This window comes from Podospora bellae-mahoneyi, chromosome 5 (assembly GCF_035222275.1).
Source record: "Podospora bellae-mahoneyi strain CBS 112042 chromosome 5, whole genome shotgun sequence".
Taxonomy (NCBI): domain Eukaryota; kingdom Fungi; phylum Ascomycota; class Sordariomycetes; order Sordariales; family Podosporaceae; genus Podospora; species Podospora bellae-mahoneyi.
Genome location: NC_085884.1, coordinates 3,093,102 through 3,115,878, shown reverse-complemented (window position 1 = coordinate 3,115,878; position 22,777 = coordinate 3,093,102). Strand labels below are relative to the sequence as shown.

General features: G+C 52.2%; 7 protein-coding genes and 1 non-coding gene across 8 annotated transcripts; 1 reads left to right on the top strand and 7 right to left on the bottom strand.

Moving 5' to 3' along the window:
• Positions 1-1,170: 1,170 nt before the first annotated feature.
• QC761_0083430 (uncharacterized protein) lies at positions 1,171-3,396 on the bottom strand. Its single transcript, XM_062872882.1, has 4 exons — positions 1,912-3,396; positions 1,827-1,847; positions 1,349-1,755; positions 1,171-1,284 (listed from the first exon to the last, which is right to left on the bottom strand). The coding sequence occupies exons 1-4, from the start codon at positions 2,628-2,630 to the stop codon at positions 1,247-1,249; spliced, it is 1,185 nt and encodes a 394-aa protein (XP_062731306.1). The 5' UTR covers positions 2,631-3,396; the 3' UTR covers positions 1,171-1,246.
• Positions 3,397-5,160: 1,764 nt separating this feature from the next.
• On the bottom strand, positions 5,161-10,256 carry PMC1_2 (plasma membrane calcium). Its single transcript, XM_062879990.1, has 3 exons — positions 9,273-10,256; positions 6,483-9,203; positions 5,161-6,423 (listed from the first exon to the last, which is right to left on the bottom strand). The coding sequence occupies exons 1-3, from the start codon at positions 9,300-9,302 to the stop codon at positions 5,467-5,469; spliced, it is 3,708 nt and encodes a 1,235-aa protein (XP_062731305.1). The 5' UTR covers positions 9,303-10,256; the 3' UTR covers positions 5,161-5,466.
• A 1,712-nt stretch (positions 10,257-11,968) lies between these two features.
• Positions 11,969-12,955, bottom strand: QC761_507755 (uncharacterized protein; the record flags this gene model as incomplete). The annotated part of the gene is made up of 1 exon (XM_062879989.1): positions 11,969-12,955. One exon carries the CDS (start codon positions 12,953-12,955, stop codon positions 11,969-11,971), a length of 987 nt encoding a protein of 328 aa, XP_062731304.1.
• A 924-nt stretch (positions 12,956-13,879) lies between these two features.
• QC761_507753 (uncharacterized protein) lies at positions 13,880-14,893 on the top strand (the record flags this gene model as incomplete). Its single annotated transcript, XM_062879988.1, has 2 exons — positions 13,880-14,580; positions 14,734-14,893. The coding sequence occupies 2 exons, from the start codon at positions 13,880-13,882 to the stop codon at positions 14,891-14,893; spliced, it is 861 nt and encodes a 286-aa protein (XP_062731303.1).
• A 2,680-nt stretch (positions 14,894-17,573) lies between these two features.
• QC761_507741 (uncharacterized protein) lies at positions 17,574-17,654 on the bottom strand (the record flags this gene model as incomplete). Its single annotated transcript, XM_062879987.1, has 1 exon — positions 17,574-17,654. One exon carries the CDS (start codon positions 17,652-17,654, stop codon positions 17,574-17,576), a length of 81 nt encoding a protein of 26 aa, XP_062731302.1.
• An 887-nt stretch (positions 17,655-18,541) lies between these two features.
• Positions 18,542-20,298, bottom strand: QC761_507730 (uncharacterized protein; the record flags this gene model as incomplete). The annotated part of the gene is made up of 4 exons (XM_062879986.1): positions 18,542-19,263; positions 19,322-19,385; positions 19,445-19,624; positions 19,679-20,298. The coding sequence occupies 4 exons, from the start codon at positions 20,296-20,298 to the stop codon at positions 18,580-18,582; spliced, it is 1,548 nt and encodes a 515-aa protein (XP_062731301.1). The 3' UTR covers positions 18,542-18,579.
• A 619-nt stretch (positions 20,299-20,917) lies between these two features.
• Positions 20,918-21,005, bottom strand: QC761_0083370. Its single transcript has one exon. It is a non-coding gene; the product is annotated as a tRNA-Lys (tRNA).
• A 120-nt stretch (positions 21,006-21,125) lies between these two features.
• QC761_507720 (uncharacterized protein) lies at positions 21,126-22,736 on the bottom strand (the record flags this gene model as incomplete). The annotated part of the gene is made up of 5 exons (XM_062879985.1): positions 22,452-22,736; positions 22,061-22,389; positions 21,598-22,001; positions 21,456-21,549; positions 21,126-21,400 (listed from the first exon to the last, which is right to left on the bottom strand). The coding sequence occupies exons 1-5, from the start codon at positions 22,613-22,615 to the stop codon at positions 21,126-21,128; spliced, it is 1,266 nt and encodes a 421-aa protein (XP_062731300.1). The 5' UTR covers positions 22,616-22,736.
• Between the last annotated feature and the right edge of the window lie 41 nt (positions 22,737-22,777).

The following is a 22,777-nucleotide window of genomic DNA, read 5'->3' as shown; positions in this document are numbered from 1 at the left end:
TCAGCTGGCCTCTGACAAAAACACCCCCCAGCTGCCATAAAGATATCCGTGATAGGTGCCTTGTAGTCCACCGAGGGAGGGGGATTCTTTGCTCGCTCGCAACATCGGATCCGCACGCACAGGGTAGCAGTGGTGAGGCCTGACGGAAACGAAGATATCCGAAAAGAGGGAAGCGGTGAGGAGAGCCAATTGCCGACTCGCCGTCGTATTCCCCCCCCTCCACCACCCCCCCTCATCAAAAGTCAGGAGGATGGATGCAACAAACCAGCTTTCCAATGAATCCCATCCTTCCTTTCCCGTGGTGTTCAACATGAGCGATTCGGATAGCGCACTTCAGGGTTCAAGGGCAAAGCAAGAAAAGTGGAAACATCGATGAAGTGAAACACTGATCAAATCCAGGAACCACATGGGACGATGATTCCCCCGCGTGCTTTCGGACACCGGAGGAAATGATCCTTCCATTCCACCATCTCAAAAAGAGTGGATATCTTAACAAGTCCCCTTGGTGTTTGGTCAGGTACTTGGATACCAATCAAGTGGATCGATCCCAAATCTTAACCGAGATCCTATCCATCGCCCAGGCATCAAGTTTTGGGTGTCATGATGACTTCATAGTGCCAAGATGGGGGCGAGTTATATATATCTACGTGCCCCTTCATCAGACAAGTAACAATTGGCTTATAGCTATGGGACGGGGTGAGCTCCGATATTCGTTCCGGCCTTTCACGATCCATCTTGGCCCTGCATCCGTGAGTTTCTTGAGAACGAGGCTGGCAGAGTCCGGTTGGTCTGGAGTAAGGGCACGGCAAATGCACGTGGTGGCTTTGAAATGGGTGTGTGTAGCGAAGGAGGTTCCTCGAGTTAGTGATGGGCTTTAACTCACCTGAATGTTCCTCAGCTGAGTGTTTGGCTCTTGGAGCCCTGGCCTGGCATAGCTATCGGATGCGGGTAGAATCCTGACATGTAACCATGAGCTGTGGGCGTTCGGAGGTAGAATGGTTGTCTATATGTTAGTGTGTGTGGGGTGGTTGCAATCGAGGTAGCGCTCGGTCCAGGCAAGTGTGGAGGGGACCGCTCCATAGGTACCTCTTCTGGCCGAGGAAGACTGGGACTGGGGAGCATTGCTCCAGTCATTCACACATCTTCACATCCACGCAATCCAGCCACCAATGGGTGATGCAAAGTCTTGAAACTATGGGTGAGCTTTCTTCTCCCCGGTCACATAAACTCAGATGGTCACTACATCTCACTGAGCCTGAATCCCACCAGGCAACGCACTCAACCCTATCGTCCAGTCTTGTCAGCTCCCACGTCACGTCATACACAGTGTCTAAGAAACAAAACTTACACCCCTCGGACTTCTCCTTCACTAACGGCTTCACCTTGCACTTGTTGGCCTTCTTCAAACTCTGCACCTTGATCCCGGGACAATTCGCTGCCGCACAGCCGGCATTCATCGCCTTTTGCAGCTCCTGTCCCTTCCACCCAAAGACGTAATCCGCGTGTTGGCTGTAGCCCGAGCGGTCACCAGTCGACAAGACAAACGGCTGAGAACCGTCGGCAGGCCAGAGCTCAGGGTCGTTGAAGGGGGTGGTGTCCCAGACGATCTCCAACATGACCTGAGGGATCTTAACCGGGTGAGAAGGAGGACAGGCTTCGGCGGTGCGGAAGGCGCTGAATGGTTGGGGTCCCTCGAGGGGGTAGGCGACGTGGGATTTGTGGTCGGGGGTGTCGAGTGTGACGCCGTCCCAGCAGCTTTGGTCTTGTTAGTCGCCGACGCCGCCGAAGCAGGCAAGAGTATCAAAGGGCGTGGAAAGAGGACTCACGTCGGAAACAGGATATTGCTCCTAGTCCCAGCAACAATCATCAGCAAACTTTTCTCTTCCATCTCACCAAAACAAAACCGCTCACCTAATCCCAAAACACTTCCTCTGCGGCAACCCCCAACTATCCACCGCCGGATCCTGACACGGAGGCAGATTATCCCCCTCAAACCCCGGCCCGGTGTAACACCTGAAACAAGTCTGCCTGCTCAAATTGAACCCCGTCGTCGGCCTCGCCCTCAACGCCGCATCCCCAAAAAACATCCTAAACCCCGGCTTGAAAGCCTTCACCCCCTGCTCCCCCTGCCCAGGACTGACATAATACGCCGTCAACCCCCCCTCCGTCTGCGTGGCAAAGGTATCGTTAAACTGCAGGTTATTCGGAATCTGTTTGACTCGTTTGTAACTACCATTCCGTGCTCTGAAGTACAAGTTGGAGGTCCAGTAGTTGCTAAAGTCGTCGCTGTACGAGCAGCCGGTGCAGGAGGAGCGTTTGGCGATGTCCTTGAGGGGCATGTAGGCGTCGAAGGCGTCGCCGCCGACGATTTGGTGCTGGTGGGGGGAGGGGACGGCGCGGGGGTTGACGAGGGGGTCGATACGGTCGATTACGAGCTGGTGGCAGCCGAAGCGGAGCATTGTTGCGCCTGTGCCGTTGAAGGTGGGGAACTCGGCGATGTCGTCGAAGGTGAGGTCGGGGGGTAGGGGGGGGAAGGGGTCATTGGGGTCGTTGGGGTTTGGTCCGGGTTGGGGGAGGGGGTTGGAGAGGGCTGCTACTCCCAGGAGGGAGAGGGATAGGAGGTGGTTCATGATGGTCACCGGGTGGGGCGTCTTTTGCTGCGGAGGGGATGTGAAGACAGGAAGTGAGAAGTAAACAAGAGGGGGCGGCTAAGAGAGGGGATGGATGAAAAGACCAATTTATGTCCATGCACGGGTGGCTAGTTAGTATCTGACATGGAGATTGGAATCACATGTAGTAGCTACTACCAACATCAACTAAAAGCCATCATGCACAAAGCGATAGTCCCGTCTGTTGGTCCGCCACAAAACTAATGGGTAGTATCTCACAGCTCAAGCCTTCTCCTCCATCCACACAGAAAATCTGACATGGCTGAACCCCTTCACCACATGCCTTCCAACGCGGCTCAACCTATCAGACCTCCCCCTCCCCGTACCAAACTCTCTCCCCCTCAGGAAATCTATCCGATTCCGGGCCTCAATGCCCCGAACGCATTCCCCATCAACAAATAAATAGCCCCTCACCTGGGTGGTGTGGTAGACGCTTACTCATCTCTTCCTTTTGAGCTACCCGACCCTGTGCCCTCCAACGAAGCCCACATGTGGCTTGTTACACAGCATCTTAACCACATGTTCTCCTCGGCATTCAACGCAGACGTCTTTGTCGTGGAAAAAAAGAGTCTCGGCAATCAGCCTTGTCATACTGACGTTATATTAGCCGTTCTTGGTATCGGAACGGGGCGTCTGTTGTTGGGTCGTAGTGCGGGGTTCTGGATTCAAGACTGAGAAGGTAAGAATTGCAACTCTGCGGAATGTCTTGAGACTTCTAGCTCTCTAATGAGAACGCAAAATTAAACCCCACGTAGTTTCGTTCGTCGGCAGCTGTTATGTGCCTCAACGCCCATAGTTCACATCGCGTTCGTCTGCTGTACCATGAGCCGCTCGCACCAGCCCTCCCAGAGCAACAGGCACGAGCAACGCACAAGGGCTGAGTGTCGGCAGGAGCAGACATCGAAACCACCCAACGGCTGCTTGGTCAAATGGTAAGGTGCTCACCTATACAGACTATGCTACGCCTAAGGAAGTGGATCCGACAATGGGCTCGGGATTTCCGCTTCGATCATCTTTCTGCTCAAAGTTTCCCTCTTTCTTCTGAACCGCAGAAGCCTCAATGCTCCAGCCACCAGGACAATCTCACCCAATGAATTACAAAAGTGCACCTTCTCCGTGCCCGGCTTCCGTAGCACCAACAACATGATGGTCATGCCTCTTTCCCCAAACGGCAAGCGCCGCTCGCCTCGCCCGAGGGCGGGCATCAACGCCTTATCAGAGCCACAGACAAAAAGACAACCCAGCACCCTAATGACGCCCGAGCAGGCATATACCATCAATTATAAAAAGCAAGACCTTTCTCCCAAAACCCAAACTCATTCTCGCGTTCGTATCTCCAATCAGCTTCCAAACCTCCTTCAACACATTCCCAACCAGAATAATAGCAGTATCCAAAGTCACCATGTAACTACTACCACCACCCCACACCCACTTGTGTTGAGTACTGACTGTGACAGGTGCTCCACCGAAAAGTTCACCACAACCGTAACCAACCCGGACGGGTCCAAAAAAGAGGTCGAAGCCTACAGGGCGGTCGACTGCGGGGAGAAAACATGCAAGGGTAGCATCAAGTACGATCCTACCGCCAAATAGGACTGAGGTCAACAGCACAGGAACGGTTAGAGTGTTGGTATGCGGCATGTTGTTATCCCAGCACCAAAAGATGCCAAGTTCAGTAGCGTTCACGAGGGGGGCCTTTCAAATTATTCCAATCTCTGTCACCCAGCGCCTTGAACATCATCCCAGCAAGGAAGAATAAACCCATCAGACGGAACAAAGCATTCTACCTGGGCGACAAAATTACTTGTGCAATAGCAATTCTAACCTTCCGCAATATAACCACTCCCAACCTGTGACAAGGGCTGTAATACAGGGCTTGGAACAAGTAGTTCAATTCCAGTAATAATCTTCAATGGCCTCGAAGTCCATGATGAAGGAAAACTCAGAGTAATACAGTGATCCTGAACGCGTATTTATCTCCCTGTCAACTGGTCCGTGCCTTTGTGCCTTAGGCCTCTGCCAAGTCCTTCAATATCTCTCTGGGCCAATGGGATTCCTTTGATACCCGCCTTGCCTCTGATTGCCTGCCTCACTTTTCGACGAGAGGCTTACAACTTGCAGTTACCCCTCCTTACGGTGATATTGACAGTGTTGGTCGTGGTCGCGAGTGGTTAGCCTTTGCCGTGTGACACAACCACACCATCAAACCTCTTAATAACCTGGAAAACAACAAAAGTTTGTGTAGAAACTTTGACGGGCTTCTTCCTTATCCTGTGAGTTTTCTGGATTTTAACTCTACAAACAGGTGGTTTTGTTTTGGGGGCCGTTGAATGTAGAAGCTCACCGAGTCACCTTTGGATTGTCACAAGTAATTTCGTCACCGACGTGGCATCTCACTACCCACCATCACATCACCAAGTAAAACTTCTTTTCACTCATTATATTCATATTCCCATTCCATCCCATCACATCCCGTCCCACTCACCACAAAGATACCAATCCGCTGGCGCTACACAAGAAAAGAAGCGTCAAAAGCGACGTCATTAAAAGAAGCCGTACTACCATCAAGTACCTATAAAACAGCAGCGGCCAGATTCATCTCTCCTTCATCCGACAACCCACACCGCAAAAGCAACGAAAAAAACCAGGGGTATCCGTATGTATGTGTTCCCAACAACAAAACCTGTTAAGCCCATGTCAACTAAAAACAAAATCCTTTTTTCGCACGCAACACAAAAACCCCGCCATTATCGAAAATCTCCCTGGCTCAGAAGGCATCCCCAAACTTGTAGTCCACCTAGGCCTTCTTTGCAACCCCTCCTGTGCCATTCACTGGCGCAGCCCCCTCGGGAGCAACATTGGTGGTGCTCCCTCCGACAACCTTGTCCTTGACTTGCGTCTTCTTGTCGTGCATGTACTCTCTGAAACCCCGGCGAATATGTGTCGAGGCCCGCTTGCCGCGAATACTAGTCAGCGTCCTCAATGGCGGGCCAAAACGTTCGCTCTCGCTATCCGTCGCGAGATCCTTTGATTTCTGCGCTTCAGCATCCTCTGACGTCTTCTCCAAGTCATCCTTCTTCCTGCTCTTGCGGAGACGGAGCTTGGGGAACTTGATGTGAGGAGTCAAGGCGGCGGCCCACGCATCAGGGAACTTGCGAATCAGGATACCCCAGGGGACGGAGATGGCACCCAGTCCAATAGAAATGCCCCACTCCTTTCCGGTGAGAGGACGGATTCCAAAGGCGGCACCGCCCACGAAGATGATGAGGACCTGGCCACCGATCATGATCAGATTGATAACGATGTAAAACCGGTTGCGAGTAATGCCTTCAAGAATGTTGAGGTGGTTATCAAGACGGCGGCTGTTGAGCTGGTTGAAGATCTGGAGCCAGACAAACGTGTTGAACACGAGGGTCTTCATGTGCTCTTGCTGATCGAGGTTGGTCATATCGTAGCCCATCAACGTGGGACCGGCAAAATGCAGGACGAGCGTAATGGCGAGCTGGCAGATGGCTTGACCGATGATCATCTTACCCATGCGAGTGTTGATCAGCGGGGCTGTCTTCTTGTCGGGAGCGCGGTTGAGAATTGAATCGGTGGGAGGATCAGTGGCAAGGGCAAGGGCGGCAAACGTGTCCATGATGAGGTTGACCCAAAGAAGTTGAACAGCGTTGAGGACGGATTCCTCCTTGTCGCTGGCAACTGCTGTAACGAAGGTGACGACCACGGCGGTGACGTTGACCGTGAGTTGGAACTTTGGAACATGTCAGCGTTGTTCATTACACAACAGAGATATCAGAGGAGCATACATACCTGCAGGAACTTCTTGACGGCGTCATTGACCGCACGACCCCAGCTGATACCCTTGACAATGGAAGCAAAGTTGTCATCCATGAGAATGATAGCGGCAGCCTCCTTGGCGACTTCAGTACCGGCGATACCCATGGCAAAGCCGATATCAGCCATCTTGAGAGCCGGGGCATCGTTGGTACCGTCGCCAGTGACAGCAACCGTTTCACCGAGATCCTTCAACGTCTTGACCAGAATACGCTTGTCCTCAGGACTGGAACGGGCGAGCACTTCGAGCTTGGGTACGAGCTCCTTCAACTCCTCAGGGGTCTTGCGACGGAAAACGGGGCCCTCCATGGCGATGCCTCCCTCCTTTGGGTTGTAAATACCGCATTCCTTGGCGATAGCGCGACCGGTGAGCAGATTGTCGCCTGTGACCATGCGAACCTTGACGTGAGCACGCTTGCAGTCCCCGATAGCCTTCTTGACGGTGGGTCTCAGGGGGTCCTTGATGCCAAAGATGGCAAGGAGCGTCATGTCCTTGTGAACCTTGTCGAACTCAGCCGCTGTGAGCTCCGTCTGCCCAGCCAATTCCGGGGGCGGCCAGGATTCAAAGTCGCGGTACGAGGATCCAATTGTGCGGAGGGTTTGGCCGGCATATGAAGTGATGGTCTCGGCGAACATTTCGCGGTCGTCTTCCGTCATGTCCACGGCGGAAAGCTCCTCGGAACTGGCATCGACGATAACCTTGGAGCACTTGCCCAACAGAATCTCGGAGGCACCCTTGACGTATGCGCGGAACCTGCCGTCGGGGAGCTTGACGACGGTCGCCATGTACTTGACAGCCGAATCGAAAGGGACAACCTGGACAATGTTGGAATTGGCCCGCTCCTCCTGGACAGGGGCGGAGCCGAGGTGATCGCGACTGAGGACAAGCAGCGCAACTTCCGTCTTGGACCCAATAAATGTCTTCTCGCCTTCAGATTCGCCCTCGAAAGCAGTCGAGTTGACAGCGTTTGCCTGCACAAGAAGCCTCTTGACCGTGTTGCTCAAGCCCTGGGTGAATTCGGTAATCGGAACGTTGGGAACCGTGTTGGCAGCGGACTTTTCGGTCTTGATGCCAGGGTCGTCATCCAGAGGGGCGTCGGTCCCGCCAAAGCTGATACTTTTGCCGAGTGTTGTCGCTACCACTGTCATTTTGTTTTGTGTGAGAGTACCGGTCTTGTCGGAGCATACTGTCGTCGCATTGCCCATCGTCTCACAAGCCTTCAAGACGCGCACCAAGTTGTTGTCGCGCATCATCCTAGTGGTGGCAAAAGCAAGCGCCAGGGTGACAGCCAGTGGCAGACCCTCGGGAACAGCAACGACGACGACCGTCACAGCAGTGATGAAGAGCCGGAGGAAGGTCTGGCCCTTTTGGTCGGGTGTATCCTGGCTGCCCGGGAGGGAGGCAAGAAACTTGATGAAAAGAACGACGAACAAGAGCAAAGCAGCGCCACCACCAAACTTGGCAATGCCATCTGCCAGGCGGTTAAGCTTCTTTTGCAAAGGCGTGTCTTCGGTCTCGGTGTGCAAGGACATCATGGTGCGTCCGTAGCAAGAATTGACACCGACAGCTGTGACCAAAAAGGTGCCAGTGCCTTCATTGACCTTGCTGCCGGAGATGATGAATGGGTCGAGCTTCTCGATGTCGTGTGGTGCCTCTTCGCCTCTCGAGATGGCCTCGAGGATCCTGTACACTTCCTCGCCCGAAATCTTTTTCAAGAGATCTGATTCGCCAGTAGCCGAAGACTCGTCGCATTTCACTCCGTGCCCACTGATGAAGATGCCGTCGACCGGCACCATGTCACCTTGACTCAGATGCATGACATCGCCCACCACAATATCAAAGACAGAGATCTCGGCAGACTTGCCGGAGCGAATAACCTTGACGGTGCGATCGTTGTGTTTCTTGTTGAGCTTGTTGAATTGCCGTTCCATTTGCCAGTCGTTCAACGTACCAACCACCACCACAATGATGATAGCGACCATGATGGCCACACCCTCGACCCATTCGACCTTGGCGCCCTCCTCAGCAGGGGGCTGGCCCGGTGCAACCGGCTCCGGTTCATGAGTGACACCAAAGGTCTGATACAGACCAAGCGCAAGCGATACAACGGCGGCGGCCGTCAGCAAGATCAAGATCTTGTCGTTGTAGGTGATCCAGGCGAGCTGCAGCAGCGATTTGCTCTTCTTCTCTGGCAATCTGTTCTCCTTGAAGATGCGCTTGCGGTCTGCAAAAGCGCCACCGGCATCGTGAGTTGAAGTTGTGGCATTGGCAGCAGCGGCAGCCGCGGCCGGATTGTCACCCTTGACGGTGGGTTCAGTGTCGCCATGAGATCCATATTTTGGCACGCCCTTGGGCGCGACCTCCTCAAAGGCAACCGACGAGCCCACCGAGGTTTCGTCGACACTCAAACCGCTCTCGCGGTTTGTCTGCAGACCCTTTTCCAACCCAGCCAAACCACCGACGGCAAAGAAAGCATTGAGACTCTTTGGGTTGAAGAACTTGGCGAGCTGCCCGGGGGAGTAGGCGAACTTGTTGTTCTCGACAACGAACATGTCCTCAGTGCCCGGGTCAGGCGTCAGGGCGTCTTCGACATCGAGGTGGAATTTTGAGCTAGCTTTGTGGTCGCCATTGCCGGTTGTTGTGGTCGCGGTACTGGGCGCATCGCGTTCCTTGGTGGCGGGACTCAAGCCGGCCGACTGCAAGCACAGAATCGATCAGTGGTCTTGATCACGACGCGCAAAAAAGATATTCTACACATAACATACCTCAAGTTTTGGTGGATCAGGATCCGCCATTGTTGCTGACGTGTTGAGATAAATGATATGGCGTGGTTGCTCGTCAATTGGGCAAACACAATCAATGAAGGGAGAGGATGGTGAAGGTGGGTGGGTGATCTGGGCCCCGCGATGTGTTGTAGGCCGAAGAATTACCAAGTTGAACTTCGTGTTGCAGTAATGACGCAATGCGTGTTGCCCAGGGAAAACAAAACTGGAGGCTGCAGGAATAAAAAGACAATCGGAGAGAAAGAAGAAGAGAGGCAGCCACGTCCCGTCACAATGCTCGGGGCTCGCACGATAATGGCATGTGGATTTTGCTGGGTGGGCAGATTGTGGAAGGGAACAACAAAAAAACAAGGCACACTCTCCCCAGCCCAGAGGGAGCAGCAGCTGCCGCCCTCCGGCTTGTTCAAGAGATCAGTTGTTGCTAGGCCCTTGTCTTGCGATGAACTGCCCTGCCCCAATTCCCGTCCCTTGGCAGGGACAGACAAGCTCAACAAGCAATAGACCCATGCAACGGCCCCACAGTGTTCAGCACTGGGATGAGCAACGGAGAGCTCTGCCGTCCATTCGTTGCGGCGGTGTGGCGGAAGCGCTGACGGTCCACCAATGACGCTGAGAGGCCCAGAGCTGCACAGTGTCCAAGACGGAGCCAAGCAATGTGGCCCGGGAACTTGGCACGATGCAGGACAGCTGTTCTAGACCGACGTGGCCGAATAGGCACTCGAGTTTATTCGAAACCTGGAACTATCCGCTGCTCCGCGCGGTCATCTGAGCGGTATATTTGGCAGTTGACGCCCAACCGTTTATCTTTTATTTCGCGGGGGGCACGACCTGCACCTCATGTCTGGCCATTTCCATACAAAGCTGGGGAATTGACAGACAGCGCCGCCAACCAAACTGACTAGACGATGAAGACCCGATCTCGTGGCCCCGAAACAAAACGGTACCCGAATTTAGAAGAGGGGGAGGCCTCGCAAAAATCAAACGATGGGATTGGGCTCGAGCGCCAGAGTGTGGGGCAGCCAATCGAAGACGTTGAAACAAGCATGCATCTCCGCTCTGCAGATGGATCGTCATCGACTTGACCTCTTCGGAACATGCCGATGGCCAGAGATCTGGTGCCCCTGCCATGCCGAGCTCTGGATGTTGTACTTGCCGTCATGAATCGCACTTGTCGCCTCAGAAAACCGAACGCTTGTGGCTGCTTGCCACGTTTTTGCGACAAAAAAGTTTTGTTCTGCTGATGAACGACTCTTTGTCACTCGGTCGTGGCTGAGTCTCGCGGGCGATGTTTGCGCGTGTCGTCCGGAGGGCCAATTCCGCCAACATTTTTACAGAAGTTGATGGCTGCGCAAAGTGATCCCAATTCGATCCATCTCAATTGGATTCTTCCCGAGGTAAGGTCAGTTTAAGGGAAGATGGAGATGGAGACGAGGACTGTGAGAAAGGCACCGTTTGTATTGGACCGGTGACCGCTGTGAGCTAAGGTATTTTGCCTTGCAGACTGCTTAGTTTATTACGTTTATTTACCTAACCCTTACCACACGACTCAGTCACCAGTGTTTGGCGAAGGCAGATGAACGGAATCAATGGCAGCCTGCCTGCCCGTTACAGCCCATCAAATGCTGCCCTTCGCGATGGTTACAGCCGCTGCACTGCTCCGTGTCGTATACTATACACGCTCACTGTCAGGTTCCCGAGAGGCCTGGACGTGTTGTTTCCAAGCAAACTTGGCAGCCATTGTGACAAAAAATAGCGGATGGAATGGAACAATAGTCACCAATTTAGGCTTCAAGAGAATGTGACAGACGCTCTGAAGCAAAGTGGGACATTTGACAGGGAGCCACCTGTGACCTCACAGATGCCGATCGGAACGGACAGTGACGGCAATTGCCCCACTTTTCGCCGGCATTTGCAACGTCTACCGGCATTAGAGTCGGTGTTCACCGGTCTTGATGTTATTGGAGAATATCTACGTGAAACGACGATAATCAATCGGAAAAGTCTCGGACGCCAGCGTGGAACATTTTGCAATTCATGTCGTAATACACCTTTATTTGCCAGATTTGCATTGATTTGATATGCCTACCAATTTGTGTTCGAGACAGTCGCACAAAGTCCACAAAGTGCATAATTACTGTGTAACATCATCGCGAACAACTTTGAAACGAACCAATGAGATGTGGTACCAATCAGAGGGAACACTAACTCCCAACTGCATGCATCAACACATGGGGACATGAGCTGTTACGACACGCTGACGTTCCTAGCAACGATGCGACACCGGTATGCCGCGATACACTAATCTGATGCCTGCCGCCATGCTACTCCCCCGTTGCATCCGACATGTGCTCTTTGCGAGAATCGGATACTGTCATCAGGCCAACAGCATCAGACAATCCTCCACCACCGCTGCCCGGTTCAGTGACAGCCCAATCCGGCCGTGTTTACACCCCGAGGTAGGTACAAAGCTAAGTCCAGGAATGAGGCTTTTGTATGTCTTAAGCAAGTCATTACAAGAGACTACCAACAAGCCCTTGACCTCGCGGCCGAATTGCCCAATGGACTCCCCTACCTCCGCCATCCGGTCGACCAACATGAGGATCCCAACACATTGATTCATCGCTGTTGAATCTCATCAGAGCACTTCCCGAGTTTCCTGTCACCGAAAAGCCGAAAGATCAAGCGGGAAGTAGCCCAAGGCACAAAAGACCCCCACGGCAAACCTCGACACCAAGCCCGACAACATCCTTCTTTTCTCGATCTCGGATGCTAACAACAACCAAACAGTAACCTCCCCTGTCCCCTCTGACTTTGACCTCGGTCTTAAAATCCCCGCTATGCCACATCCCAAGGCGTACACAATCATCCAACTCGAACACGCCGTCGGGAACGTGCAGTGGCGTAGTCCGGAAGCGCAAACAGGGTTGGGGCTGGCGAAGGCGTCGGATGTGTACTCTTTTGTGTTGGGAGGGAAGAAAGGTCTGACTTGAAAGAGTTAATAGTCGCTTCTGGCTCTCGCGTAGATTTGCCTGAGTTCCTGTTGACTCGCTTCCTGGCTGGGAAAGTGAAGAGAGACGAGACTGAGGAAAGAGAGGTTGAGATGGGAGAGGGGACTGGTGATACTCGTTGAGAGTCGTCCGTTGACTATTGGGATTGAGATGGGTGACGCCACTGTGCTTGCTTGGATAGAGCGCCTCGGGTGCCGCAGGGGGTGTAAGTGGCGCAAGTCCATGGGCAGTTGAGCCATGTCGTGGAGACGCCTCCTTGAGCTGATTCTGAAGAGATTCGATGTATCCCTGGTTCTTCTGATCTTTCTCGTGCAAGGCAATGATGGTGATATCATACGACTCCATCGATTTCCTGATGCCGGCAAGCTCATCCTCGAGGTGCCTCACTTTGCCATCGTTCAGCTTCTTCTCAGCCTTCCACTGGACAAATGACTGATCAGCGGCCTTGGCGAAGTAGGTCGCCCGGCTGCGCCAGAAGTCAACTTGATATTCGCGCGAAGGTGAAGTATCGGTGACGAATGCTTGACTCTGCATTCGCTGTCTCATGCGGGATGGATCGGGGTGGCGGACCGAAGGCCACCAGCCAAAGTCGAAGATCTTGGTGTCGAAGCAAGCTGGGGCCAAGCCAGTGCGGTGATTAGAGGGATCTGCCAACATGATGACTTCTTAGCTGACGTGAAATCTAGACATTATGGCAAGCTATCTTGCTGACTGATTGAAGCATATTGATGCTGTCGTTGAAAGGGTACGAAACCGAATAGAAAATTTATGACAGCGACGCTGGTAAGCTAGAATGGTAGGTATGCGTTGAGGATGATGATAGTCTGTGATGTCATGCCGAGGATGATAGAGACTGAGGGGAGAGATGTAAGCAGTGTGAGGAGAGAAAGAGGCTGCTTGGCCGACGAAAAAAGTGCACTGGAAGACGTTGGGGCAGCAAGAAGAGATTGAGACAGTGGCAGAAATTTAATCCTATGAGTGCAAACAGTCATCGACAAGAGGGCTGGCACTGGGAGGTTGCCGGCTGTCAGCAATCACTGAGAGCAGACGTGCATCGATACAGATGGGAGCATCAACCTACTGCCTATGGTGGGCGCAGCACCACTGCTCACCCTCTCAATCTTTTACCCTGTCGACATTTCACCCTGTCGACATTTCACCCTATCGACCTTCGCCCAGTCAACCTACCTTTTAACCTATCAACCGCTACCTAACCCTGTTGACCATCGACATTTCACCCCACCACCTACTTGCCCACCACCTTTCCAGCCCCTCCATCGGGTCTCGTCAACCACAACAAGACCTCGACCAGCTTTCCGGTCGATCTTTCCGGCTTGAGCATTCTATGCCGATATATATAGAATAAAAAAGGTGGTAAGTTCCACCCGCCTCCTATCTGCCACCAGTTCTCCTTTGTTAACCAAACCAGTCAGTAATATCTCCACATCCCGTCGTCGTAACACCATTCGACTTATTCTGTCACCAAGGCCTCACCGTGTCTGATAAGAACCCTTCCAATAGGGAAGTCGCTGAGCTCTCAGTATCTTACGCATCTTGCTGGTCCACTGCCCTATCTTCACCATGGATCAGCTCGCTTTATTGGCAGAAAAGGGGATCCAAGAGCTAAGAAGCCAAATGATCGACGATAAACTCAGTGTTCTGGCGGTAAAACGAGACTTTGAATTACTTCAAGTCAGGATCAACGGGATGGAAAAGTTGATTGCCCATCGTGAAAGCTCAATCAGGTCGATGGAAACCAGCATCGACTCGCTCAACACAGGGACCGAGGAGGGAAAAAGAGAGGATATGGCTGGGGTTCCCAAATGCCAGGGCCAACAAGAACCCAAAGGGAGCATCTCAGACTATCATGAACGTCTCGACACTCGCGCTTCACACACTGTCAGCACGCCAACTCTGACCGAGAGCCTGTTGGCGACTAATCCCAAAGCTCCCTTGGACATCTACACTGGGATCGATCAGAAAGAGAGCCACATGTCCGCCTCAACCAACACGATCCATAGCTATGGCCCCCCGACCTCGCCAGATACGACTCAAATGTCCAAGACATTCTTCCTAAACCTCTCCGTGAGCGACCCGGATGACGAGGCAGTTGCAATGGTGCTACGATGGTGGAGCGATGAATCCATGAAAAGCCGGATGCTACTAGACCAAGTCTCAGAGCTTGTGAAAACTTTTCAGGAGTCTGAGCGCCAGATTTCCGCTGTTCAGAGCCAAGAGCAGTGCAACGAGGGGCACATCCAGATGTTGCAGGAGCGTATGAGAGGATTCCATGCCCACATTCCTCACACAGGTTAAACCACCACAAATCGCCGCCGTGGTTACGTCCCACCAGGGAGGTTTACTAGGTATCTACGTGCGTAAGTACTAATAGCGATGGACAGGATGAGAGATGCGAGAACATGAGCCACAGTCAGAGATATCAATGAAAGAATAAATCATTACTGTGCTCAAAACACAAGCTCGGAGAAGCAAACATGGAGCCCAAACAGCATGGACTGCATCAAACAGACGCAGCCTGTGGAATACAAGACAATGGAAATACCCACTGATCACAATCACCATAGTGACCCATAAAGTGTTGGTCTGTTAGCTCAAATCATGAGATGAGCGATTTACCAGGCACACACAGGTAAGACTCCTGTCAGCTGTATCGAATTCTTAATATTATGCCATCATTCCCATTACTGTTAAGTCTCAGCCCCGATATTCGACAATCTCAAGCCTCGGCCCGTCAAGATCGCGATATTTCTTTTCTTTGATAACTCAACAAATCCAACCGACCTCTCTTGATCCTCCACCCGCTAGGCAGTCATCAACACAAAACGCTGAGATAAAATACTTCTTCATTCTCTTCTCATCAGCATCCACCGACTTCAATCATCTTTCTACCGTCTCCCTTGGCAAGGTCATGCATCCCATCCCTCGGTTCGATCGACACCAACCCTGCACCATTCGTACCCACCGTAACACCAAGGGCCCCCTTTCCGGAATGTACATGTACGCCTTGCCAAACTTCTGCTCCAAAGTCAAGATGTTGAAAAGCAGCACCGTTATCAATATCAAGCCAGGTCGAAGTTGCTGATACCACCGGAGAGAAATGAATCAGGATGGTAAATGAGAAAGAGAAAAGCTGTTTGCATAACATGCTGCTACGGGCGCTACTGGTCTTACCTGGGTGCCACAGTATTTAATGGGACGCAAGGTATTACAAATCACAGGTAACAGAAGCCGACATGAACACAGGTTCTCTACATTTCTGTTGTGCAACCTCAGCATCAAGATAATACGGAAGCTAATTGTTCCTTTTCGGACTAGATCTCCTAAATCCTGAGCCAAAACCTGCGGTCATCATGCACAATGTCATAAAACCCGTGTCACTCCTCACCTCGGCGACCCAACAACATTTTGGAACATCTGATCGCATTCCATAATGTCAAGATTAAAAGGCTAGGATGTCATGCAGTCCAATCAACGGCTGTCATCGATGTGATAGGCAAGCACCTAACCTGCTGACTGCAGAAGAAGTCGCCATTAGATCATGAACTTTTGACATTTCACAAGCTTAGAACTTGTGCCAGCTCTTCAGCCACAGGGACGGACGCCGGCAGATGCGAGGGCACGATGCGCGGCTTCAGTGGCCATGGATGAAAAAGCAGGGACACCCTCGTCAAGACACATATACCGGGAATTCCAAGGTCTTTCCTCTTTCAGCTGTGGACGCCAGGCCTACCCCAACTGCTTCTTGACCAACGCTGTACAGACTTCATCATGACCGACGCCGTCACTAATACCTATCCAGACACAAGCTCTGGAAATGGGAACCTGCTGTTGACATCCTCAGAAGGCGGGAACACATCCACCACAACCTCCCTCGAAACTGGACCCACCACTCCCCCTTCCTCCAACAGTGACCCTCTTACCTGCCAGGCCCCCATCGCAATCTGCAGCCTCGCCCTCCGTCTCCCAGGCGGAATCAACGACGCCACCTCCTTCTGGGACGCCCTCTACAACGGCTACGACATACGCACCCCTACCCCCAAAAGCCGCTTCAACGCCCTCGGCTTCAGCAAAGTAAACATCTCCGTCGGCCTCGTCCCGCAACACGGCTACTTCCTCGATCATGACATCGCCGCTTTTGACACCTCTTTCTTCAGCTGCCGCAAGGCCGAGCTAGAACGAATGGACCCCCAGATGCGCCAGCTCCTCGAAGTGACGAGAGAATGTCTCGAGAACGCGGGAGAGACCCAATACCGAGGCAAGCGATTTGGTGCTACATTGGGACCTTCGGGAAGGACTGGCTGTTGATGCAAGCCAAGGACAGCTTACAGGGCGGGAGCGGACACAATGTCGGTCATATGGATCTTTTGCTCGCCAACCGGGTGTCCTACGAATTTGACTTGAGTGGGCCAAGCATGGTTATCAAGACGGGGTGTTCCGCTTCGTTGGATGCTTTGCACGAGGCATGTCGTGTGTTGCAGGCTGGCGATGCGGATGCTGCTGTTGTTGGTGGGTCAAGCTTGATCTTGACGCCGAAGGGGGTATCTTCGCGCCTGAAGGATCTTGCAAGCCGTTTGATGCCGCGGCGGATGGGTATGGGCGAGCTGAGGGGGTTAATGCTGTGGTCCCGAATTTGTGGAGTTAGCTTGTGGCAGCTCTGTGTTGGTCGAGGCCTGGCTACTGCTGGATGCTGACGCGCCACCCTGTTCGACTGGTCTCCTGCTGGTAACCGTATGGGCATTTGGGCCGGCAGCCTGGGCCGCAAAATCTATGGCGGCTTGGAGCTGTGACACTGGCACGTGAATATGTAGGCTGTGACCACACCTCTGGTAGATTTTCATGTTAGGGAGATGTCACCATTATGTCACAGAAGATATTCCTGGTAAGGGGATAGGCTTACACATGTCCATGAGACCTAGGTATCGCTCGCTGATGGCTCATTTTGAAGCCTATCAGAGATCATATTTCGACGATGCTGCCACAAGGTTCGTGTTGTCTGGAAAGCTCTTTTCGGGCAATAATGAGGGTCCAATAGTGGATGAGGTGCTGCCCTCAGGGCCTGTCTCGGATTGGGGTCGTTCATTGGTCCTCAATTGAGGGTCCTTGAGGCTGGCGGGGGGTATGCCGCTTTTTGTGTTCGTTTCTGGTTCAGGGGCAGAAGAAGAGCCGTAAAGAGGCTCTTGCATCTCCCGGGGGCGCGACAGATTGCCTGACGATAACCGGTAACCGCCGCCGCCATCTCTTGTCTTGATTGTACTCACCGTGTACGTACAATATGCGCATCGCAAGTGACCGCAGCTTGGGCAGTACGTGTCCAAGGTATAACTGAGGGGCCCATAGGTACAGTTGTCCTGTATCGAGGTCAGCAGATAGGCGCGTATGAACCGAACAACGCTTTTCCACTTACACAATACCAAACCTGGATGGCGGTTCCCCTAGACGATGACATTATTTTTGTGTTTTTCTTTTCTTGTCCTCAGCTTTTGGTTGTTGCTGCCGTACTTTTCTGTTGTTGTGGAGAGAAGCCTGAAATTCTGCTGACCCCGCCTCCCACATTTCGTATTGTGATTGGAGGGTACTTATGTTTGCAAAACCAAAGGCTGATAACAAGGTACGTAGGTACCTGCCTGGCAGTTATGTCGTATGCAAGCCACTTGAGCTCCCTCAAAATAGGCTGGCGTAAGGTAAGCGGTCTATCGATTCGTCAGAAACTTTTTGGAATCTCTTACCAGCTCAGAGCATTAAGGTAATGTAGATAGTTTCGTCATCAATACAGGTTAAGTGAAGAAGTATGTAGGTATTATGCTATTGACGACTTATACTAAGATATCGCTTGATGTGCCCGGTTCTTCTGCTTTTTGGAAACTTACGCCAGTTTAACTTAGGAACAGGTCTGTATGCTTGCTGCCCAGACTGATTTGATAGGGGTGAGCGCGGCGCTTGCAGTCTGTGGCTGGGGCGAAGATGAGCGGCTCCAGGGAGGTGCTGAGCTGAGCCTGGCTCCTCTCGTGCTCATCAGCCACCATGGCAATGCATCCACCAGCTACTGTAGATATTTTGTTTTGGAAGGTTCAATTTGCAGCCGCATCAGATGTACGTCGGATATTGGTAGCGGAATCTGACCACCTATCAATGTGTCTAATGTAGAGGTTTATATTGCACAACTTAATCATACCGATCGTCGATCGATGTGATCATATCCTAGGTACTGAAGCTACATTAAGTTTCCGTCTGTAACTATTACTGTTTACCCGACTCTCCTATTACTCTTGCCTTGATTCAACACCTTTCACCCAAAAGTCGCCAACAGTAACCGAGCTATAAACCCCCAACTTCCAAGGATCTCTCGGGTTGCCAACCTGAAAGTCAAAGTTCCTCAAAACCTCCACAAAGACCTTGTTCAGCTGAACCCAAGCAAGCATACGCCCCGGGCATTGCCATCTTCCATGACCAAAGATGACTTCGATGTGTCGGACCATCAAGCTGCGGTGTTCCGGTCCTCGAGTGTTCTCAATCAACCACCTCTCTGGCCGGAAAACGTCGACGTCATTCCCAAACACCTTTTTGCTTCGTTGAATGGCGAGGTTGTTAGGAAAGATGTCTGTTCCACCAGGGACGTGTATGCCACAAATCATGTCTCCCTCCGCGGGTACTCTCTTGGGAAAGCCGAAAGCAGAGATAGGCATCATGCGGAGGCCCTCGTGGATAACAGCTTGCATGTACGGTAGTTTGAGAGCCTGTTGGTTTGTGATGGGTTCTGAGATGGCTCCGGTCTTGATGGCGGTTTTGATCTCGTCTTTGAGCTTGGAATAGACGAGTGGAGAGGTGATGAGATAGAGGAAGATGGTTCGCATGGGCACGGCAACGGTGTCGGCCCCTGCTATGACGCCGAGGATGACATCAAGCTCGCATTCGCGTGAGGTAAGTCCTTGAGAGATCCAGTCGGCCTGTCATTCTTTTGTCAACCTGCGCTCTTAACCGGTTACCGAAGGGGCTTTGACATACCAACATATCGCCCTTCTTGGATTCGGGATCCCTAAAACGCTTTGAGACCTCTTCTCTCACCAGGCTTTGTTGTTCAGTATCTGGTTCCTTTTTTTTCTTCATCTTCATTCTGGACAGACTTACGAAATGAACTTGCCCAAACCATGATCATCCGTCACCTTCGGCCCAGCCTTGCGAATGAACCACCAGCTGCTCGTAAGCCACCTCAGACTCCCCCAACTTCCAACAGTATGGATATAAGGCGTAGAATAGTCCGACATCTCGAAGAACTTGTGAATATCACTATCCGTCTGAAGGTCTCCCCTGAACCATGTCCGTTAGCTTCCATCATCAACACTTTCCAAAGACGAAACTTACCATGCCTCACCCATCAAAGCCTCCACCATAACATCCGCACTAAAATATCTCATCACATTCGTCCAGTTAATCTCCCTCTCCTGCTTGACATACTTCTCCCTCAACAACCTCACCAACTCCACCAAATGCTTATCCACAACCTTATCCATCCACCCCTTATCCTGCCCCTTCCCCCTCCCTTCATACCCCTTAATCAGTTTCGCCTTCCGCACATCATGCTCCGCAGTATCCATCAACGAAACAACCGAGTCCCCCCCATCAACATCAAACCGGATAGTAGTATACCAATCGCTCTTCACATACGGTGACCGCACCCCGTTGATGCGGACAACCTCGTCAAAGTCACCGACGAGAAGATCGTTCGGGCCGATGCGACAGACAGGGCCGTACTTGTAGGCAAGTTCCTGGAGAGTGCTGAGCATCTTTCCTCGGGCGACACTGCCCACGAACCAGACGTAGGTGAAGTGCGCCAAGAACGGGCCGTTGATGTGTCGGAGTTTGAGATAGGATCGGACATTGGAGATGAGGAGGTAGAGGGCAAAAGGAACCGAGAGGAGGAGGTAAGGGTGGACATCCCAGGCGGCTTGGAGATGCGGGACTGTGGTTGAGAGAAGCGTCATCGTGGGGGAGGAGCGGACTGGCTTCGGTGCCACCGAGACCTCAAAGAGCAACCAAGCTGTTGTTGTGTGGAAAGAACCAGACTGGGGAGAGCGGGCTTCATCAGGTCTTCAAGACCCCGAGACCCCTTGTCTCACACACGATGCCCAATATATCCCTGTCACAGCCTTAGTGCGGGGCAGAGCTCAGCAAACAGGTGTTGGGCATGCAGGCATTCTGTGGGCGAATTCTCCGAACCCTGTCTGTTGATAGTTGCCTATCCATATCGGGCTGTGACATCTGTACAATCGGTTAGGTTGCATGCGACATGATTGAGTCTATTGCGAAGGACCGTATTAAACTGGCCTATCAGTGAGCTACCCGAGTTCTTGGCAATAGGATAATGTGATGATAGGTCCAATCGTGGATAGGCGGCTTGCAGCGTCTTCGATAGACGCATGCAGGTTCATGTGTCTTGGACTGCAGGAGGGTTGCGGGTCCATGTTGAGTGTGTTCATAGGGCTGAGCAGTCAGCAAATGAAACAGTTGCGATTGTCATCACGAGAACACTTTGAATCAACGGAAGTAAAAAAAAGGATTGTTAAAAACAAATGCAAAAAGTATCGTCGAAGACGGGAATTGAGCCCGACGTGGGGGTCGAACCCACAACCTTGAGATTATCGGAGTACTCCATAAGAGTCTCACGCTCTACCGATTGAGCTAGCCGGGCAGGCTAGTAGTTATATGTATAAGGGCTGGGATTAGCACTTATATGCCAGTAACAACACAAAAACGAACTCTGATTATGTTATGTATATGCCAACAACCTCCCTTCAACACCTCGAGCGGCTCAAAAAGCCATCTTTAGTTTCAACGGAGGGAGAGGCGGGACCTGTCGAATGGGTGCAATCTCCCACCCCCAAGCCATCGGTGTCCTGTTCTGAAAGACACCCTCAAAAGCTTCCCGAGCACCTCGGATCGCCTCGAAGCCCTTTGTAAGGACATCTTGCTGTAAGTCTTGCAGAGTCGACTTGAGGGATGCCTCATCTGATGTGTCAATCGTTCCCAGAACCTTGCTGAGTTGTACTGCGTCCCGTATCGCTACGACGGCGCCCTCTCCGCGCGCTAGACAAGTTGACATCAGCATCTCAAACTTGTCCTTTCCCCAAAGAACACTCACCGGGTGTCATGGGGTGAGCCGCATCACCTATCAGTACAACTCGCGACGTCTTGAGGTCTTTTGTGCCCTTGACCGCAGAATACCAGATGGACCACTACTTCACGTTAGCATGCGCTCTCATCAAGAAGATGGAAACACACACAGGAGAACTCTTCAGCCCTTCCACAGACGTCTTTTCGACAACAATCCTAAATTCCTCCCTCATCTCCTTTATCTCCTCCTTTGCCATCGCCAGCTTCTCCTCATCGGTCATTGTCTTCGTCCAATGCTTCTCATCGGCCACATTCTTGTCAAACCGACTCAAAATCCAGTAATACTCCCCCTTCATCCCCTCCACATCCCCCTCTTCATCAGCCTTGACATTTACCAGCTTATTCAACCCAACAAACAGCCCCCACTCCTTCCCAACAGAAACATAAGCCGAGTGCCCATTCCTCAACTGTTGCTTCACTTCCTCCCCCTCAAGCACCACATCCCCAGCCACCACCGCAGCGGGAAATTGTTGTATCTGGATACAGTCGAGACCGTTAGGGATGCACTTCCTCACTATTTTGATGTCAGCACCATCCCAGTCACGCAGAAAAGCTCAACCAAAAAAGACATACCACCACTAAATATCCCATCACACCCCACCACCAACCCCCCCCTCACCACCTCCCCACTCTCAAACCTCACAACCACCCCCTCCCCCTCCTCCCAAACTCCCACCGCCTTCCTCCCCCACCTAATCTCCAGATGCCTCCCCAACATCTCCCTCAGCTTCGCCCGACTAACCCTTACACACGGCGTCTCCTCCCCATCCTGAACCCTAAACGCAATCCCATTCGGCAGGTAGGTCATCAGCCGAGAAGGGAGATCAAGCGGGAGCAAGTGACACGCCGACCACACTGAAGGGAGATCGTCAGGTAGATACTTGACAAAGAGGTTTTCTGGACTGGATCACACACACTCCTCCATTAGTGAAAGGGTCAGGGTAATAGGGGAAGAGGTAAGTACTCATGCAAACCAAGACAATACCCCCCCTTCCTCACCGCAGGACCCTCATCCCGCTCAAAGATCTCAAACGAAATCCCTTGTTTCCGTAGACACTGCGCCAGCACCAGCCCACTGATCCCAGCGCCGATGATGATGACGTGGAGTTTTGGTCGTGAAGAGGTCATGTCGCGGTAAGTGTTGGGGAAAACTAACGGGACATATCAGCAGTATGAGTGACAGCAGGTTAAAATAGCTCAGACGGTTGCACAAATGTCAGCATCCACGCCCGCGTGCCTGTAAATCTTCGACAGCGGGGTAAATAGAGTGTCATCATGCACGGGATTACC

What these genes read in the sequence shown, in the direction of transcription:
- QC761_0083430 (XM_062872882.1), bottom strand. Translation starts at nt 2,630, where the DNA reads ATGAACCACCTCCTATCCCTCTCCCTCCTGGGAGTAGCAGCCCTCTCC. An exon ending in AGCAATATCCTGTTTCCGAC is followed by an intron (nt 1,756 to 1,826) that starts GTGAGTCCTCTT and finishes ACAAGACCAAAG; the next exon opens with CTGCTGGGACGGCGTCACAC. An exon ending in GAAGGAGAAGTCCGAGGGGT is followed by an intron (nt 1,285 to 1,348) that starts GTAAGTTTTGTT and finishes ACTGGACGATAG; the next exon opens with GGTTGAGTGCGTTGCCTGGT.
- PMC1_2 (XM_062879990.1), bottom strand. Translation starts at nt 9,302, where the DNA reads ATGGCGGATCCTGATCCACCAAAACTTGAG. An exon ending in CTGATCCACCAAAACTTGAG is followed by an intron (nt 9,204 to 9,272) that starts GTATGTTATGTG and finishes CTGTGCTTGCAG; the next exon opens with TCGGCCGGCTTGAGTCCCGC. An exon ending in CCGTCAAGAAGTTCCTGCAG is followed by an intron (nt 6,424 to 6,482) that starts GTATGTATGCTC and finishes CATGTTCCAAAG; the next exon opens with TTCCAACTCACGGTCAACGT.